Source organism: Rhincodon typus, chromosome 16 (assembly GCF_021869965.1).
Source record: "Rhincodon typus isolate 14 chromosome 16, sRhiTyp1.1, whole genome shotgun sequence".
NCBI classification, from domain to species: Eukaryota; Metazoa; Chordata; class Chondrichthyes; order Orectolobiformes; family Rhincodontidae; genus Rhincodon; species Rhincodon typus.
Window position 1 is genome coordinate 5,812,592 of NC_063347.1, and position 18,987 is coordinate 5,831,578.

Below are 18,987 nucleotides of genomic sequence, written 5' to 3' on the forward strand. Positions count from 1 at the left end.
GTTCTGAGGAAGGGTCACCGGACCCAAAACGTTAACTCTGTTTTTTCCTTCACAGATGCTGCCAGACCTGCGGAGCTTTTCCAGCAACTTTGTTTTTGTCCCCAGAACATTACCTGGGTCTCTGGATTAACACTCCTGCGATAATACCACTAGGCTGATGCCCCACCTCCCCATCCTTGATTCCCATCTTTCTTACGGCTATAAAGCGACACCTGCTGGGATGACTGTGAGGATTTCTGCTGAGGGGTCACAAGATGGTGCCTCACGTAGTTCAATAACTGGCCTGTACCACATTTAGCTACCAGTCTGTGCATTACGCTGTGGAGTAAGGAATGGTGGGAGGGAGCTGCAGTGAAATCATCTGTGGGACTTGTGAATTTGTGAAGCGAGTGTTGGAAAAAAAGATGGGATAACATTTTCTGCCGTCTCCCTCAGAGTGGCGACAGGGAAGAATCGCGAGGATAATTCTCCAAGATGAAGATGTGACGACAAAGATAGATAATGACTGGAAACGTCTCAATACGTTGGCACACTACCAGGTACAATCCCCCGAGGGGCAAGTCCATGTATAACATTCTTCCGTCTGGCTAAATGACCAGCTGTTTGCTGGTATCGAACCAGAATGAAAGTCTTGGTGAGATATTAATACCCATCGTTACAGCTCACAAACTCATCGAAACACTTCAGCTACATTCCATGGGGAGGGATTGGGTCGAATTCTACGGAGACTGAAAAAGGTTAAAAGGAGATTTGGTGTTTTTTTTCGGTGGGTGGGTGGTTGGTTTGGTCAGGAGAGTGATCGGAAACAGGATGGGTCATCAAATGGAGTTTGGGGCTGCGGGAGTTTAGGAGACAGAGGTAGAAGGGGGAGGGAAAACCCCCCCCGCAATACCAAGGCGTGCACTGACATTGTGCTCGTTACAACCAGAGGCCACTTCGGGAGCCGGTGAAATACTTTTCAATGCGCGGTCGTGCGGGAAACATGCGGCCATTGTACGCGCAGCAAGATCCCACAAACAACTGTGTGATAACTGCCCCACATCATCTGTTACGACCTTGACTGAGGGGGTAAATACCTGCGGCGACACCAGGGCAGAACTCCCTCGGTCATCTTCGAGATGGCAAAGTGGGACTTTGGACATTTCCCTGAACTGGGAAAACGGACAAAGAGTTTTAATGCCTCAGCTGAAAGATGGCACCTCTGGCAATGTGGCACCCGGTTGGTACAGCACCAGTGGGTCGGCATAGATTTCTGATTTGATACTTTTGGATGCCTTATAAGTCCTTGGTACCCTCTTCGGATAAAACTGGAGAACTTTTTGAAGCAGATGTAGGGACAGGCTCCACTGAAGTTAGAGTGGGGAGTTAGCAAGGTTGTCGGATTTGAGTCTCCCTGAGGAACAGTGGGCACATGGCCTCTTTCTGTGCCAGAGCTTATCAATTTGGGCGGCACACTGGCTCAGTGGTTAGCACTGCTGGCTCACAGCACCAGGGACCCAAGTTCGATTCCAGCCTCGGGCAACTGTCTGTGTGAAGTTTGCACATTCTCCCCATGTCTGCGTGGGTTTGCTCTGGTTTCCTCCCACAGTCCAAAAATGTGCAGGCTAGGGTGGATTGACCATGCTAAATTGCCCCATAGTGTTCAGGGATGTGTAGATTAGGTGAGTAATTGGAGTATGGGTCTGGGTGGAATGCTCCAAGGGTCGGTGTGGACTTGTTGGGCCGAAGGGCCTGTTTCCACACTGTAGGGGATCTATCTATGATCTATGAAAACGTCCAATCTTGGAATGAAAATCAGTAGATAGTAAGAACTGCCGATGCTGGAGTTAGAGATAACACAGTGTGGAGCTGGAGGAACACAGCAGGCCAGGCAGCATCAGAGGAGCAGGAAAGCTGACGTTTTGGGTCAGGACCCTTCTTCATATTTGAAGCAGATGTAGGAACAGGCTACACTGCAGTAAAATCTGTACAGATTTTTCTGAAGAAGGGTCCTGACCCGAAATGCCAGCTTTCCTGCTCTTCTCATGCTGCCTGGCCTGCTGTGTTCCTCCAGCTCAACACTGTGTTATCAATGAAAATGTTCTTTTCTCTTTTCTCTAACTTTGTAAATTGTTCTTCCCCCCTCCCAGGTTACAGATGGATCTTTGATAGCACTTGTACCGAAACAGACCTCAGCCTATAATATCTCCAATTCCTCCACCTTCACCAAATCTCTCAGCCGTTATGGTGAGTGTGGTGCAGAGTGCTATCAGCATCAGATAAAGGAACAGTCGATGTTCTCCAGGTGGTATTGTCCCCTCAGCCTGTTTTCAGGAAGGGCAAACACTCAAACTGCCAAAAATTCAGATGTTAACCAGGCCCTGAGGAAAGCCAACCAAACAGAAAGGTTAAAAACTGAAAGAACTGCGAATGCTGTAAATCAGAAACAAAAACAGAAGTTGCTGGAAAAGCTCAGCAGGTCTGTCAGCATCTGTGGAGAGAAACATTTTGGGCCAAGTGATCCTTCCTCAGAATGGAAGTGTTTACATTCCAGAGAGATAGAATTGAAAATAGAATCACAGAGTCATACAGCATAGAAACAGGCCCTTCAGCCCACCACATCTGTGCTGACCAACAAACACCAAACTACACTAATCCATCTACCTGCACTTGGTCCACAGCCTACTATGCCCTGGCATTTTAAGTGCTCATCCAGATGTTTCAAAGTTGTTGGGAGTGTACCAGCCTCCAACACCCTTTCAGGCAGCAAGTTTCATATTTCTGCCAACCTTAGTTTAAAAAAAAGACCTTTCCTCAGATTCCCCTCAAAACCATTTGCTCCTCATCTTAATCTCATGCCCTCTGGTCTTGGACGTATCTGCCATGGGTAAAAGAGATTCTTACGATCTCCCTCTGAAAAGCAGAGAGGTGCTGATAAAATTGAACCTTGTTCAGACCACACCTGGAGAACTCTGTACAGTCCTGATCCCCGTCCTGTGAAAAAGTTACTGAGGCAATGCAGAGAGTGTGGGAAGGATTTGTGAGGATGAAACCAAGAGTGGCAGAGAGCTGGAGAGGGCAAAACAGGCTCAGTATCTTTTATTCCTAAAAAGAGAAAACTGAGGGGTAACCTAATAGTGGTTGGCAAAATGATGAAAGGGTTTGATAGAGGGCATGCAGAGAGAATGGGCATGGAGGGCCAAATGGCCTCCATCTGCAGCATAACACTCAAGTGATTCTCCTGAGAGAGAGTCCAACTAGAGCCTATCAATGTAAAGTAGTGCCTTAGAAATCTAAGGGTGGATTCTGTACTTCACCTCAGAGAGGGGTGAGGAGGAACAAACCAGCTGCGCAGCCAAATGAGCTGACCGGCCCCAAATTCCACATCTCCGCAACTCGCTACATCGAGAAAAACATCCTCGTGTTCCCTCTGGAGGAAGGTCTCACATTCATATTTACACGTTTACAATTAAAGGTAGTTCCCTCTAACCAGAATGACCCCAAAATCCCACTTGTGTTGCGTCTACTTTGTTCTTAAAGTATTTCATGGGTTTTGTTTGGCATTTCGTTGAGAGCAGGAGGTGAGATTTGCACAGAGCTATGGAGAGTGTTAATACCAAAGAATTTTGCTGTTAGATTGGGGGAAGCTATCCAAGTGAGGTCTGAGAGCATTTTGTGCCTGCAGCAGGAGATGACAGCATTTCGCATTTATATAGCACCTTTGACGTGGTAGAGCATTGCATGACAATACCTGAGGAGGCCGGGGTGTAACCAGACCTAAGCTGACACTGAGCCAACAAAGGAGGTTAGAGTCAAGTTTTAATAAATGGAGGCTAGAGAGTTGGGAAAGCTTAGGGAAGGAATCCAGAGTTTTGGGCCCAGACACCGAACATACAGATGCCCTTTTCTCGGCTTTCTGAATTTGAGTTTTATTTGTTGACTAGATGCACTGATAGTTTATGCAGTGTTGGAGGAAGCATATTTTTAGCACTTCTGAGTTTCGGCTAGTCTCCTTGCAGAATCCATTCCCGAGCCTGCGATAGACCACTGTCAGGTGCCTAATGTGACCTGTATCAGTCGCATTTCTCCTGTTGGCCTTCACACTTCCCCTGTTAAACTTCCCCTTCCTCTGGGCAGTGTAGACACATTTGCTGCTGGTTGATTTCTGCAGGTGAAATGCCTCAGCCTCACATTGCCAGCAAAGTGTCTGGCTCTTAGAACATAGAACTGTACAGCACAGGAACATACCTTCGGCCCACCATGTCTGTGCTGACCATTATGCCATTTTAAACTAATCCCAGGTGCCTGCACATGGTCCGTATCTCTCTATTCCCTGCTTGTTCATGTGTCTGTGTAAATGCTTCTTAAACTTTGCTATCGTACCTGCCTCCACCACCTCCCCTGGCAGCATGTTCCAAGCACCTACCACTCCCCTGTGTAAAATACGTGCCTCACATTTTAAACATTCCCCCCTCACCTTAAACCTATGCCCCCTAGTATTTGATATTTCCACTCTGGGAAAAAGACTCCGAATATCCACCCTATCCATGCCCCTCATAATTTTATACACTTCAATCAGGTTTCCCCTCAGCCTCCAACGCTACAGCAAAAACAATTCCAGTTTGTCCAACCTCTCCTTGTAGCTAATACACTCCAATCCATGCAATGTCCTGGTAAACCTCTTTTGCACCCTGTCCAAAGACTCCACATCGTTCCTATCGTGTGGCGACCAGAATTGTACACATTACTCCAAACAAAAGTTTTACTTCATGACTTTCTAACTTTTATCCTCACTGCCCAGACTGATGAAGACAAGCATGCCATATGCCTTCTTTACCACCTTACCCACTTGTGTCACCACTTTCAGGGAGCTATGGATCTACACCTCAAGATCCCTCTGTATATTAATGCTCCAAAGTGTCCTGCCATTTACTGTACACTTTCCTCTCACACTTGTCCAGATTAAATTCCATCTGCCAATCCCCCACCCAAATTTGCAACTGACCTATATCTTGCTGTATCTTTTGCCAACTTCCCTCACTGTCCACAGCTCCACCAATTTTCTTAAAAACCGAGGGAACTGCGGATGCTGTAAATCAGGAACAAAAAACAGAAGTTGCTGGAAAAGCTCAGCAGGTCTGGCAGTATCTATGAAGAAAAAATCACAGTTAACATTTCGGGTCTGTTCCTCAACAGAACTGTTTTGAGGAAGAGTCACCAGACCCGAAACGTTAACTCTGATTTTTTTCTTCACAGATGCAGCCTGACCAGCTGAGCTTTTCCAGCAACTTCTGTTTTTGTTCCACCAATTTTCTTGTTCACCTCTCACCAAATGGTGGTGTCCCTTCACTGCGGCTTGAAAGAGTGAATGTAGGCCTCACACAGGGAAGCAATTGTGAATGCACGAGTTAAAATCCGAGAAGGATGGAATTTTGGGCTGGGGAAGGATTGCACAGACAGAAAGTGGCTCCACTTATAGATTGGGAGGGGCTCTGGTTACCATGATCCTAGACAGATAGATGAATGGGCAGGGAGCAGAGCGATACAGATCCTTGGAAAATAGGCGACAGGTTTAGATAGAGGATCTGGATCGGCGCAGGCTTGGAGGGCTGAAGGGCCTGTTCCTGTGCTGTAATTTTCTTTGTTCTTTGATCACAAGGTTACTGAGCTGCTGAAGGAAAGTTGAGGTTTGAATTGCATGTGGAGACAGGTAATAGGCACTTTGTAATTAACTGAGTAGAGTATTTGTAAAGAGACACAGCTAGATAGTAGGTCGGAAGCAGAGATAGAGAGCACTGCATTCTACAAATAAACCCATTTATGAAGACAGGTATTAGTGGCAAGTTTCACACTTCATCAGCTTGTTCAGGGTTGAGTTAACACGTGTCACTCAATCTCCATCCAGCTCCTGTTCTCAATCTCAGTCACCAATTTGGACAGGAGTATATTTTAGAGTGTAGTGTTCATCCACAGGGTGGTGACTGTGCAAATCATTGCTGTAGTGGACTGTGGAGGCCAAGTCATTGAGTGTATTTAAGACAGAGATAGACAGGTTCCTGATTAGGAAGGCGATCAGCAGGTACGGGGAAAAGGCAGGGGAAAGGGTTTGAGAACCATGTCAGCTGTGATTGAATGGTGGAGCAGACTCAAAGGGCTGAATAGCCTAATTCTGCTCCTGGATCTTATGGTCTTATGGTGCTACTAGAACCCTGTCATCTTCTCCTCCGTCTGCACCTTTTTACAGAGAGTATGTTACGCACTGCCAGCAGTCCAGATAGCCTGCGGTCTCGAACGCCCATGATCACCCCAGACCTGGAGAGCGGAACCAAACTCTGGCACCTAGTCAAGAACCATGACCACATGGACCAGAGGGAAGGGGACCGAGGCAGCAAAATGGTGTCTGAGATCTATCTGACCCGCCTCCTGGCCACCAAGGTGAGAGGCGCCAGTATCTGTGACAGATCACGGCTTCGGTTGCAGGGAGGGAAGTGTATTAGCTGCTGAGCCATGACTTGGCACCAATGTGGGTGAGCTCATCACCAACTCACTGGGTGGCAAAGATCTGATTTTAAAACGCAAAGCCTTTCACACAGTCTCATTTTCCTCTTCGGTCTCAGTGTGTCTTCTACATGCGAGGAATGACCAAATGAGTTGAAGAAAGTCCTCAGGCAAGCCAGAGTCAACTTGCCAACCAATCATCACCCATTTGCTCCTGCGGAATAAATTGTTGTGGTTGTTTGAAATTTGGCATTCTTGTGTTTGTCCTGAAAAGTGCAAGATAAAATGCTTTGGATTGTCTTAGGCTGTATTCAAACTTCAGGAAATTAATTTTGCTGGTAACTTAAATTTCAGCCACTTGCTGTAACTACGTGTGTTTTATGATGACTGACTAATCCTTCAGTAATTGCAGCCTTTCTTGCATTTGCTTCTCAACTTCCAAACGCTGAAGAAACTTCACTGTTGTACAATGTCTCGCCTTCCCTCAGCTCTTCAGCTTTCCCTTGTTATTTCTTTCCTTCATTGAGATGAAGGCATCACTGGCTGGCCCAGCGTTTACTGTTCATCCCTAGTTGCCGTTAAGAAGATGGTGGTGAGCTACCTTCTTGAACCACCGCAGACGATGTACTGTAGTTGGACCCACAATTCCCTTAGGAAGGGTATTCCAGGATTTTGACCCAACAATAGTAAAGGAACGGTGATATATTTCCAAGTCAGGACGGTATGTGTTTTGGAAGGGATCTTGCAGGGAGTAGTGTTCCCATTTATGCTCTATCTTTGTCCTCCGAGCTGATAGAGATTACTGGTTTGAAAGATGCTGTTGAAGGAGCATTGCTGAGTTACTGCATGAGACGTGTGTGTTGATTTGTTGGCAAATGGACTGTAATTGGTGGAGGTGTTGCCGTGGCGAAAACTCTAGTTAGACGATGACTGGATGTGGACTGCCATGCTTTGTTTAAATTTACAATATAGACTGTTATTTCCCCTTTGCATCAATACTCTTGTGAATGTCCTGATCTCTGCAAGTTGGAAAGCTGTGACAGAGTACATCTTTCTTCAGCAACATTTGGGCTTAAGATAACAGGTTAGCCATTCAGGACTAAACTGAGGAGAAATTCATTCACTCTAATGACTATGGTTCTTGTGAATGTGCAGTCATTGAGTGTGTTTAAGACTGGGATTGATAGATTTTTGGGAACTAGGGAGGTTAAGCAGTTTAAAACTCAGGTGGGAAAGTGAGTTTGAGGTGAATAATCAGACATGACCTCAGTAAGTGGTGGAACAGGCTGAATGGACTGAGTGGCCTGCTTCTCTGATTACTTATATTCTCATATTTTATATAATTGAGGAACAAAGGCCGTGTGGTGAAGGGGATGCGAAGAGTGGATGAATGAAACCAAAGTTAGTCAAATGTAGTGAGATGATTGGCAGAGAGCTTAGAAATTTTCAGTCTGTTGGATAACCTTTCTATAGTTCACAAGGAGCAGGCATGAGGAGGGGCAATAGACACATCAGTCTCCATTAAATAGAGAAAATGCGAGAGACCGCCATCTTAGTTGGAATGTTGGAACAAAGGAATAGGCCATTAAAACGCTCTCGGCCTTTCAATTTTGTTTTGTGTTTGTCCATCACTTTGAGCATCATTGGTTAGACCAGCATTTGTCGTCATTCCTAATTGCCCTGAGAATCTTGCAGTGAGTAGCCTTCTTAAACCCAGCAATTTGTCAGGGGATTGGGAGGTTGGGGTGGAGTGATAGCTACATACACCCACAGTACTGTTGGTCCTAACTGATCTGCATCTTAACGCCATCTGTCTTGACTCCACGTCTGTTCATAACTCAGGAAAAAAGAGGGAAGGCAACTGTCAGGTAACTAGCTCCTTCTAACACTATATATAAGGCTTTAGGAGGGTGATCAGTAGGATCTCTGGACTCCAGTCTTAGACTGTGCTCCAGTGTGGTTCAGGGGAAGTATATCGCGTGTGCAAATCCAAAATGGTGCTGACTTTGGACGGTTTTACCCTTCCAGGGAACCCTGCAGAAGTTTGTGGACGACCTGTTTGAGACAATATTTAGTACAGCACACAGGGGCAGCGCCCTCCCTCTTGCAATCAAATACATGTTTGACTTTCTGGATGAACAGGCCGACAAACACCTGATCACCGACCACGACGTGCGACATACCTGGAAGAGTAACTGGTAAGTGTCCATCTCGGAATGAGCCTGAACAGGAGGAAGGCAAAGTAACTCTTGGATCGCAACTGGGCAGCTCTGGAGTAAACTTCGGAGTGTCCGAGTTGTATGGCCAAGAACAGGGTGGCATGGTGGCTCAGTGGTTAGCACTGCTGCCTCACAGCGCCAGGGACCCAGGTTAGACTGCACCCTCGGGTGACTGTCTGTGTGGAGTTTGCGCATTCTCCCCGTGTCTGTGTGGGTTTCCTTCGGGTGCTCCGGTTTCCTCCCACAGTCCAAAGATGTGCAGGTTAGAGTGGATTGGCCTTGGGAAATTGCCCTGTAGTCTCCAGGCTAGGTGGGTTAGCTATGGGGATTGCAGGGTTATGGGGATGGGGCCTGGGGAAGCTGGGTCTATGTGGGATGCTCTTTGGAGGGTCAGTGTGGACTCGATGGGCCAAATGGCCCACTTCCACACTGTAGGGATTCTATGATGAACAATATTGTACACCCTTTGGTTTCACTCAATGTTTGAAGACTCCCACTGACTCTGGGAGATCTGATGGTTCACAGTCATCTTTCACAAGCCACTAAACTGGCGCTGGTTAGAAATGTTCCAAACTCATAACTTCCCAGCTTCAAAACAGCCCTCATCCAGATAAGTGTTGAGAAATTGCAATATGGTTTGAATTGGCATTAGCAATATTGACTTTAACAATCTGGAATTGAAATCCAAACGTAATAATGGCGATCATTAAAGTTTTATATCGTCTCTAAAACCATCTAATGTCCTTCAGGAAAATGCGTCCCTACCTAGTCTGGCCTACATGTGACTCCAGACCTATAGCAATGTGGTTGACTCCTAACTGCCCTCTGAAATGGCTGAGCAAGCCGTTCAGTTTAAGGGAAATTAGGGATGGACCAAAATCTCTGGACTTGGCATCAAATTCCACATCCTAAGAATTTTTAATTCAGTCATTCAAGGGATGAGGGCATCACTGGCAAGGCCAGAATTTATTGTCCATCCCTAATTGCCCTCTCCATATTGCTGTGGGTCTGGAGTCACATGTAGGCCAGACCAAGGTAAGGATGGCAGTTTCCTTCCCTAAAGGGTATTAATGAACCAGATGGGTTTTCCTAACATTTGACAATGGATCCATGGTCATCATTAGACTCTTAATTCCAGCTTTTTAAAAAAATTGGATTCAACTTCCACCATCTGCTGTGGTGGGATTCAAACCTGTGTCCCCGGAACATTACCTGGGTCGCTGGATTAACAGTCTAATGATAATACCACTAGGCCATCGCGTCCCATTAAGTGAATAAAACAAAGAATTTTTACAGAGTGCCACAATTCTACACAGTTGTAGAATGGCTGAAATGACAGTTCATTTACTAGTATCGGAGCCTACTCTCTGAGTTTGCACTGCTTTGGGAAAACGTTCACATGAAAAGGCATAGACATGGGCAAGATGGACTGAATGGCATCCTTCTATGGTATCAGCCTCTTGCTGTTGAAATGCGGCTATGGTTCGTACGTTTATTTTGTCTGCACACGGCTTATATATTGTGAGCCTCAGTGGAATTTACATAAAAGATCCAACTTCAATCCCAATGTCTAGTCCTGCCCTCTCTTCCGGTCTGCATTGTTCCAGAGTGGATGGTAAAATATTGGTAGGTTGGTTATTGGAATTTTGATGTTGCTTTTTTAACCTTGCATGTAATAGTCTACACTTTTATTTGTTTTGTCCCTCTAGTCTACCTCTACGATTTTGGGTGAATGTTATCAAAAATCCACAGTTTGTGTTTGACATTCACAAGAACAGTATTACAGACGCCTGCCTCTCTGTGGTAGCCCAAACTTTCATGGACTCCTGTTCCACCTCTGAACATAAACTGGGCAAGGACTCTCCCTCCAACAAACTACTGTATGCGAAAGACATTCCAAACTACAAAAACTGGGTGGAGAGGTAAGCACAAAGTCATTTGTTTTCACTGGGTGTTACTCGCTTACGACCGGTAGGAAGAATTGGGTCCACACCTATCCCACTAACAGCACTGTTAAAATCGAAACTCACCTCGTGATTTCATCTGAAATGGAAGCACTGGAACAAAAAGAGGCCATTTGGCCCCCTCAAGCCTGTTCTGTCTCGGCTGATCTCTACCTCAATTCCCATCTCCCTGCCTTAGTGCCATATCCCTTGCTCGACAAAAATCTTGAAAAATCAGGTTCTGAAGAAGGGTCACTGTACTCGAAACGTGGGCTCTGTTTCTCTCTCCATAGATGCTGCCGGGCCTGCTGAGTTTCTCCAACAATTTCTGTGGTCGTTTCAGATCTCCAGCGTCCGCAGTCCTTTGTTTTATTGACTGGAATCTTGTTGATCTCAGCCACTGGTTCCTCTCTAACTGCAACAGCCTTGTTTTTGTTGGGGAAGGGGATGGGATTTTGTGAAGCAGTGGGAGGGGTACTCAGTGTTCCACGTTTTCACTCCCTGTGAGTTGGAGAAAATGCTTCCTGACTGCAGCCTTGGGCAGACTGGCTCAGATTTTCAGTGGAATGCCCTTGATCTGGACTCCCACACCAGGGGAAATGGTTCTCTCTCTCTCTCTATCTCTCTTTCTCTCTCTCTTGGCCCTATCAAATTCTTCAGTCATTAACAACTCTTCAGTTGGATTACCTCTAAATCTTCCATGCCTAAGGGGATCGAAGCCTAGCCTGTTCTGCCTCTGAAAGGGACCCTTTTACTTCCACTGTCTCCCAATCAGAGATGTTAAAAAATTGTAAAGTTATGCAGCAAACCCTAACCCTCACCCTGACCCTAACCCTATCCCTGACCCTGATTCGAACAATAACCCTCGCCATAACCCTGACCCAAACACTGACCCTAACACTAACCCTGACCCTGACCCTAACCCTGGCCCTGATTCTAACACTAACCCTGACCCTGGCCCTAACCCTGACCCTGATTCTAACACTAACCCTGACCCTGGCCCTAACCCTGACCCTGGCCCTAACCCTGATCCTGGCCCTAACCCTGATCCTGATTCTAACACTAACCCTGATTCTGGCCCTAACCCTGACCCTAACCCTAACCCTGACCCTGACCCTAACCCTGACCCTGATTCTAACACTAACCCGTGCCATAACACTGACCCTAACACTAACCCTGACCCTGATTTTAACACTCACCCTGACCCTAACCCGACCCTGGCCCTAACCTTGACCCTAACATTGACTCTAACCCTAATCCTGAACCTAACCTTAACTCTAACCTTAACCCTGACCCTGACCCTGACCCTGACCCTAACTCTAATCCTAAACCTCTCCAGTTTCCTTCAAAGTTGTTAACCCAGATTGAAGTGATTATAATTGGACTGCATCTTAATGTATAATGCTGCCTTTTATATACAATGTAGCCTTATCTTAATGCTTCGTGGAACTATTAATCACGGACCTGCCAATTAGAGCCGCAGCAGACTTTCAGCCCTTTGAGTTAGCTCCACCATTCAGTAAGATGGTGCCTGATATGTTTATTCCAGTGGCCTATCCCCCGATAACCTTTCACCTCTGCCTTGCTTATCAAGAATCCAGCCACCTCCAGCCTTGAAAATATTCAAAGACTTGGCTTCCACCAGATTTTGAAGAAGAGTTGCAAGGACGTATGACCCTCTGCAAGAAATTTTTCTCCTCATCTCTTGTTGTTTTGTTCAAGTGCAGATGTTTTGACATCTTTTGACCTTTGTTAAGTTGTTAAGTATTGGCTGTCATCGAGCACTGGTCATCGCGTCCCACAAACACCAAGAGAAATGGGTGACACGGACATGAGGAGAATTCCTTGTTTGTCTTTGAATAGTCCTGTGGGATCTTTCTGATATCCAGAGAAGTGGTCATATTTAGGGGATTTGATTTCCAAGTGGTATTATTGCTGGATTGTTAATCCAGAGGCCCAGGTAATGTTCTGGCAACCTGGGTTCGAATCATGGAACTTGAATTCAATAAAAAATAATCTGGAATTGAGTCTTGTGAAGACCATGAATCCATTGTTGACTGTTGGGAAAAACCCATTGAGTTCACTGAAGTCCTTTAGGGAAGGAAACTGCCATCCTTACCTGGTCTGTCCTACATGTGACTCCAGACCCTCAGCAATGTGGTTGACTCTTAACTGCTCTCTGGGCAATTAGGGATGGGCAATAAATGCTGGCCAGCGATGGCCTCATCCTGTGAATGAATTAAAAAAACTGCGTCACCTGAAGGGGAGTGTGCCCTCCAGTTTGCTCATTCACCTCATTAGGGCCCATGAGCACCTGCCCAGAAGGTGCGAGTGCATTCCTCAGAACCAAACACCACACATCAGTTCAAGGTCAGTGTGTTCCCTTGGAGTGGAAGGCCACTCCAGATGAGTTCCTATCCCGTTGTATCTCCTAATTTTACGAAAATTCCCATAAACCCTCGATTCAAAAGTAAAAACAAAATAAAGAGGTAAAAGTCAATGCATAACTTAGAGTCATGGAATCACACAGCACATAAACAGACCTTTCGATCCTAGCCCACCAGATATCCTAAATTAATCCAGTTCCATTTGCCAGCATTTGGCTCATACCCCTCTAAACTCTTCTTTTTCATACACCCATCCAGGTGCCTTTTAAATGTTGTAATTGTACCAGCCTCCACCATTTCCTCTGGCAGCTCATTCCATACACACACCACCCTCTGTGTGAAACTGTTGCCCCTCAGGTCCATTTAAATCTTTCCCTTCTCACTGAAACCTGTGCCCACTAGTTTTGGATTCTCCCCTGCAGGGAAAAAGACCTTAACTATTCACCCTGTCTATGCTCCTCATGATTTTATAAACCTGTATGAGGTTTATAAACCCTTCAGCCTCCAACGCTCCAGGGAAAATAGCCCCAGCCAATTCAGCCTCTCCCTATAGCTTAAACCCTCCAACCCTGGCAACATCCTTGTAAAGCCTTTCTGAACGCTTTCAAGTTTCACAGCAACTTCTCATGACCACACTTGCTTGGATTTTGAGAATGATTTATTGAGGAACAGTTGCGACCATATCCCTCTCCTCTCGCTCCCCCAGTGCCACGCCCCCCCATCCGCACCTCTAACAACCATAAAAGTACACTCACTTTGAGTTAATCTCTGTGTTTTATAGGCATTACATAATGGGCAATGCAGGCTTTCCAATCATCTCAAAGGACCCTGTTGATCCCAATAGTTTGAGGATTAAGGATCTATTTGAATGATAGTTACTCTGTTGATAAACTGCTAACCCGTTAACCCCCATGCACCCCCCATGCCCCTAGCTTGGGGCCACCTCTGATTTCTGTCTGAGAAGCCTAAGGGTGGTAACTCTGTGCTTCCCAAAATCTTTTATCCCTGCCGAAGCTCCAAACTGGGGCGTGAGAATTGTTACGTCCCTGCAAGAGCAGGCAGGGGGGGCTGCTGCTGGAGAGGGAGCACAGACAATAAAATTTCAAATAGAGCTGCATGATGACTATTATTGTCTAACAGCGCCTGACCCTCGCACCCAAACACATCAGCTCCTGACCCCCCCACTTGGGGGAACACCCCACAGTGTACCTTGGGGAGTGAGATGGAAAGTAGAGCTGAAGCCATGTTTGTACTGAAGATCCAAGCTTGATGGGTTGAATGACCTATTCCTGTTGCAGTGTTCTTATCTGGTCTCCGAATCTGCGTTGAAACTGATGTTGCGAGATGCCGTGGTTACATCTGTCATTTGGCCATCCAATGTTGTGAAGTCTGCTCACTTTCTCGCCGTGTTTCGGCACAGGTACTACGCAGATATCTCCAAGATGCCCGTGATCAGTGACCAGGATATGAGCGCTTACCTGGCCGAGCAGTCACGACTACACTTGAGCCAGTTCAACAGCAATAGTGCACTGCATGAGATCTACACCTACATCAACAAGTACAGAGACGAGGTAAGAGCTTCAGGAGTACTGTTATCTGAGCATTCCCCTTTTCCCTTGTGTCTTTTTTGTTTTTAACCCTCCGTGAGGCAGGCCTGCATGGATATTGGCTGCTTTACAAACTTCAGCTCAAAAGGCCGGGACTGATGATCCTGGCTGGTGAGCCAACCCAGTTGTGGAAGGAACACAAGCTGAGCTGGATCCTGGGCCCAAGACCTTGTCAATTCCCAGCATGGTGACCTTTTCCATTACTCCGTAAATGTTTTTTTCATTTATTCATGGGATACGGATGCAGCTGGCTAGGCTCAGCACTTACTGCCCATCCCTAAGTACCCAGATGATAGTTAAATGTCAACCATATTGCTGTGGGTCTGGAGTCACATGTAGGCCCGACCAGGTAAGGATTGCAGTTTCCTTCCCTAAAGGATATTAGTGAACCAGATGGGTTTTCTCAACGATGTTTCCACCAGGTTTAGGTATTGAAACAGTCCATGTCCATATAGAGTGAAATCTAGACAATATCCAAGTTTGGGTTGATAAGTGGCAAGCAGCATTTGTACCACACAAGCGCCAGACAATAAGCACTTTCAACAAGAAGAAATCTAACCAATGGCCCTTGACAATCAATGGCATCATCATCAGTGAATGCCCCACTAACAGCTTCCTGCGGATTACCATTGATCAAAAACCGAACTAGACTTATCCTATAAATACAATGGCTACAACAGCAGGTCAGAGGCTAGGAATACTGCGATGAGCAATTCACCTCCTGACTACCCAAAGCCTGTTCACCATCTACAAGGCACAAGTCAGGAGTGTGATGGAATACTCCCCACTTGCCTGGATGAGTGCAGCCCCAACAACACTCAAGAAGCTTGACACCGTCCAGGACAAAGCAGCCGCTTGATTGGCATCACATCCACAAGCATCAACTCCCTCCACCACCGACGCTTAGTAGCAGCAGTGTGTACTACCAAAAGCTACACTGCAGAAATCCACCAAGGCTCCTCAGACAGCTCCTTCCAAACCCAGGATCACTTCCATCTAGAAGGACAAGGGCAGCAGATACATGGGAACACCGCCCCCTGCAAGTTCCCCTCCAAGTCACTCACCACCCTGACTTGGAAATATATCGCCGTTTCTTCACTGCTACTGGGTCAAAATCCTGGAACTCCCTCCCTAACAGCATTACAGATTTACTGACACCTTATGGACTGGGGCAATTCAAGAAGGCATCTTCTCACCACCTTCTCAAGGGGCAATTGTGGGGGGAGACAATAAAACCCCTGGTCTAGCCAGTGACATTCACATCCCATGAATGAACTAAAGAAAGTAATACTGACCTAGAGCCCACCACTTCGAAAGGTGCTGGGAGCAGGCACGTTCAGTGATGTAAGGAAAGCAGATGGCATGAATTAAGGGGAATAAGCTTGCAGGGCCCTCTTGTGGTAGTGTCTCTACCCCTGGACTAGGAGGCCTGGGTTCAAAGCCCACCAGCTGCAGAGGTGTGTAATAATATCTTTGATTAGGGGAAAAAAAAAAGGTTTAATAATTTAAGAAAATAATAAGCTTGTAGGATTAGGGGGATAGAGCAAGGAAGCAGGGTTGACTGAATTGCTCTTCAGTGAGCCAGAAGGACTCAATGGCTTGAATGGCCTCCTTCAGAAGTCTTTGAATTTCTATCTGGGAAGTCAATGAAAGTTTTGCAGACGGCTCATGTAGAAGCAGTAAGTGCATCAGCGAGATGCATTATCGACCTCAGGTGACAGTGACAAATGATTCAGTCCCTCTGCTGCATGGCTCATCACCTTCTTTATTGCATTTGAATGATGGAGTGCATGTTTCTGGGCTTGTACCTGGCTTTTGAGGGAGGCCTAAGAGCCATCTCCTAATTGGGTCCCTTGTTGGCCTATAGCTTGGCACAGAATTAACTCCAATTTCACAATGAAATGGCCAATCTGTGAATAACTTGTTTTTCAAATAAATCACTGTGTCATTGCAGCTCGCCTTAAGTAAACAAGCTTCGTGGTGTTTACATATGGAGCTATTTACAAATTTAAAGCATTTCAAAACTCTCTTTGACATGCCTCTCAGCTAGACTGAAGAGCGAACGGGGAGGCATAGGTCAACGTGAAGATTTTGATTCTTTCTAATCAACCTGATCCACAATGCTATGACACACCTCTGGGGCAGCTGGGACTTGAACCCAGGCCTCCTTGTCCAAAGGTAGGGACAGTACCACCACACCACAAGAACCATAAAGATGATAGTGAAGTGTCTTACAGTCAAGAGGGCACTGGATGATTATTTGCATGAAAATACTATGTAAGGGGTGAAAAGACAGGAGATTGGCACTAGGTAAAGGATGATGACTTAACGAGCTAGTCAGACAGAAAGAGCCCAATGGCCTCCTTCAGCACTGTGACATATCTGTGATTCTATGAATGGTATTCTCCCTGCAATATGGACCACACTGGGTACCAAAACCACATCTCCACCGAGACTTCATCCTTAGTCAATTTCTATAGATGGCTCAGCCACGGGGCAGAGAGAATTTGAACTGTGAAAAATTATACAAGTGAACTCCTCTCGGATTGCACTAGCCTTTAATTTCTGTATCTTTGCTCCCCTTCTTTTGGGAAGGCTGTGATTCCTGTTGTAAGCAAAGTTGAGTTTGTGGTGAGCACCCACAGCACACAGCAAGTATGACAAGCTTAACGGGAACAAATAATGTTGAGTCTGGGTTGTGGTGGATGCCGGAGCAAGTTAGAGATTCTGTGGCGAAAATTCACCTCATGTCTCCTTAAAACCTGTGCCTTGTAGATAATGGACATATCAGGGGTATCATGGGAACTGAGTGCAGCCTGAGCGACGCTCACAAAGCTCGATGAGATCCAGCTTAATCAATATTCATCTGCTTCACCCCCTTCAATATTCACCCCCTTCACCACTGACACTTAGTCACAGCAGTGTGTACCATCTACAGGACACACTGCAGTAACTCATCTCTAACAGTACCTTCCAAATCCATGAGCACTTCCATTTAGAAGGACAAGGGCAGCAGATACATGGGGACTCCTCCGAGCCACTCACCATCCTGACTTGGGAAATATATTGCCGTTCCTTCAGTGTCGCGTCATGGAACTCCCTCCCCAACACCGTCGTGGGTCTGTCTTTGCTACAAGGGGTTGAAGAAGGCAGCTCATCGCCACTTTCTCCAGGACAATAAACGCTGCTTAAATTACATCCCTCTCTCCTTAATGAATAAAGAAGAGACAGGAAAGTTTTCCATCTCTGGAAGTTTGCTGATGTTACATCTGGGGACTGCTGTAGACTCATTGGTTGTTGTGACTAGTCACTGACTGCATTAACATTGCAGCTCATGGGCACCATGAACTAGATAGGCATCGGTTATTTCACGTTGAGTGCTTAACCTACATTCAGTGCAGCCTTTCATCTCTTCCCTTATCTGGCCATAAACTCAGTCCTGTCACTTTTACCGTTGAATCCCTAATCAGATAGAATCGCCTTATTTTTTATTCAACCTCTTAAAATTTCTTTCATTCACTTCCCAACTCCTTGTAGGTCACTGGGCAAGAATCGAAAGTCCAGAATTGCCTTCATTATATCTCTTCCTCTAGTTGGTAAAGTCCCACTGATTTATAAATTTTACTGTGACTTTTCTACTCTATGCCTTTGGTTATAAAAGCCACAAAGCCACACGAGTAACAGCAGTACCTTGGAAAATTGCAACATGTTCCTCTCACGCTTCCAAATCACCAGTTTGTGGGCTATTGTATGTTCTGGCTGAAGGGTGCTGGTCCTGCAGTGGGGTAGCATTCCTACCTCTGAGCTGGAAGACCCAGGTTCAAGTCCAACTTGCTGCTGACCAGAGGTGTGTCACAGCACATCTGAACAGGTTAGGTAAAAACATCTGCAACCCACCTGGATCTGAGAAGGAGTTTACCTGACAAATCAAGTCTGCATTGCCTCATTCAAGGAGCAATCCATTTAGTATCTTTCCCCCCATGTTCCCGACTTTCTTTTTTTCATGTGTTTATCCAACTCCCTTTTACAGGCTACAGTTTCAATCTGTGTTCACTGCCCTATCAGGCTGTGCATTCCAAATCTTAAACACTCATCACATGGAAATGTGGCGCAGTGATACAGCGCCACTGCCTCAGCGCCAGGGACCTGGGTTCAAATCCAGCCTTGGGTGACTGTGTGTGTTCAGTTTGTATGTTCTCCCTGTGTCTGTGTGGGTTCCCTCCCATAGTCCAAAGATGTGCAGGTTAGGGTGGATTAGCTGTGGCAATTGCAGGGATAGGGTAGAACATAGAACAGTACAGGCCCTTCGGCCCACAATGTTGTGCCAAACTTTTAAGCTAAACCTAAGGTCCAT

The 18,987-nt window shown here is 46.1% G+C and overlaps 1 protein-coding gene across 1 annotated transcript in view; it reads left to right on the forward strand.

Moving 5' to 3' along the window:
- Positions 1-14,663, forward strand: part of LOC109922963 (plexin-A1-like) — a 545,204-nt gene extending 530,541 nt beyond the window's left edge. Inside the window, exons 24-29 of the mRNA XM_048606674.1 lie at positions 438-539; positions 2,130-2,226; positions 6,224-6,414; positions 8,506-8,675; positions 10,406-10,618; positions 14,447-14,663. Of these exons, the coding sequence (XP_048462631.1) occupies positions 438-539; positions 2,130-2,226; positions 6,224-6,414; positions 8,506-8,675; positions 10,406-10,618; positions 14,447-14,663 (990 nt within the window). The remainder of the gene's footprint in view (positions 1-437; positions 540-2,129; positions 2,227-6,223; positions 6,415-8,505; positions 8,676-10,405; positions 10,619-14,446) is intronic.
- The last annotated feature ends 4,324 nt before the right edge of the window (positions 14,664-18,987 follow it).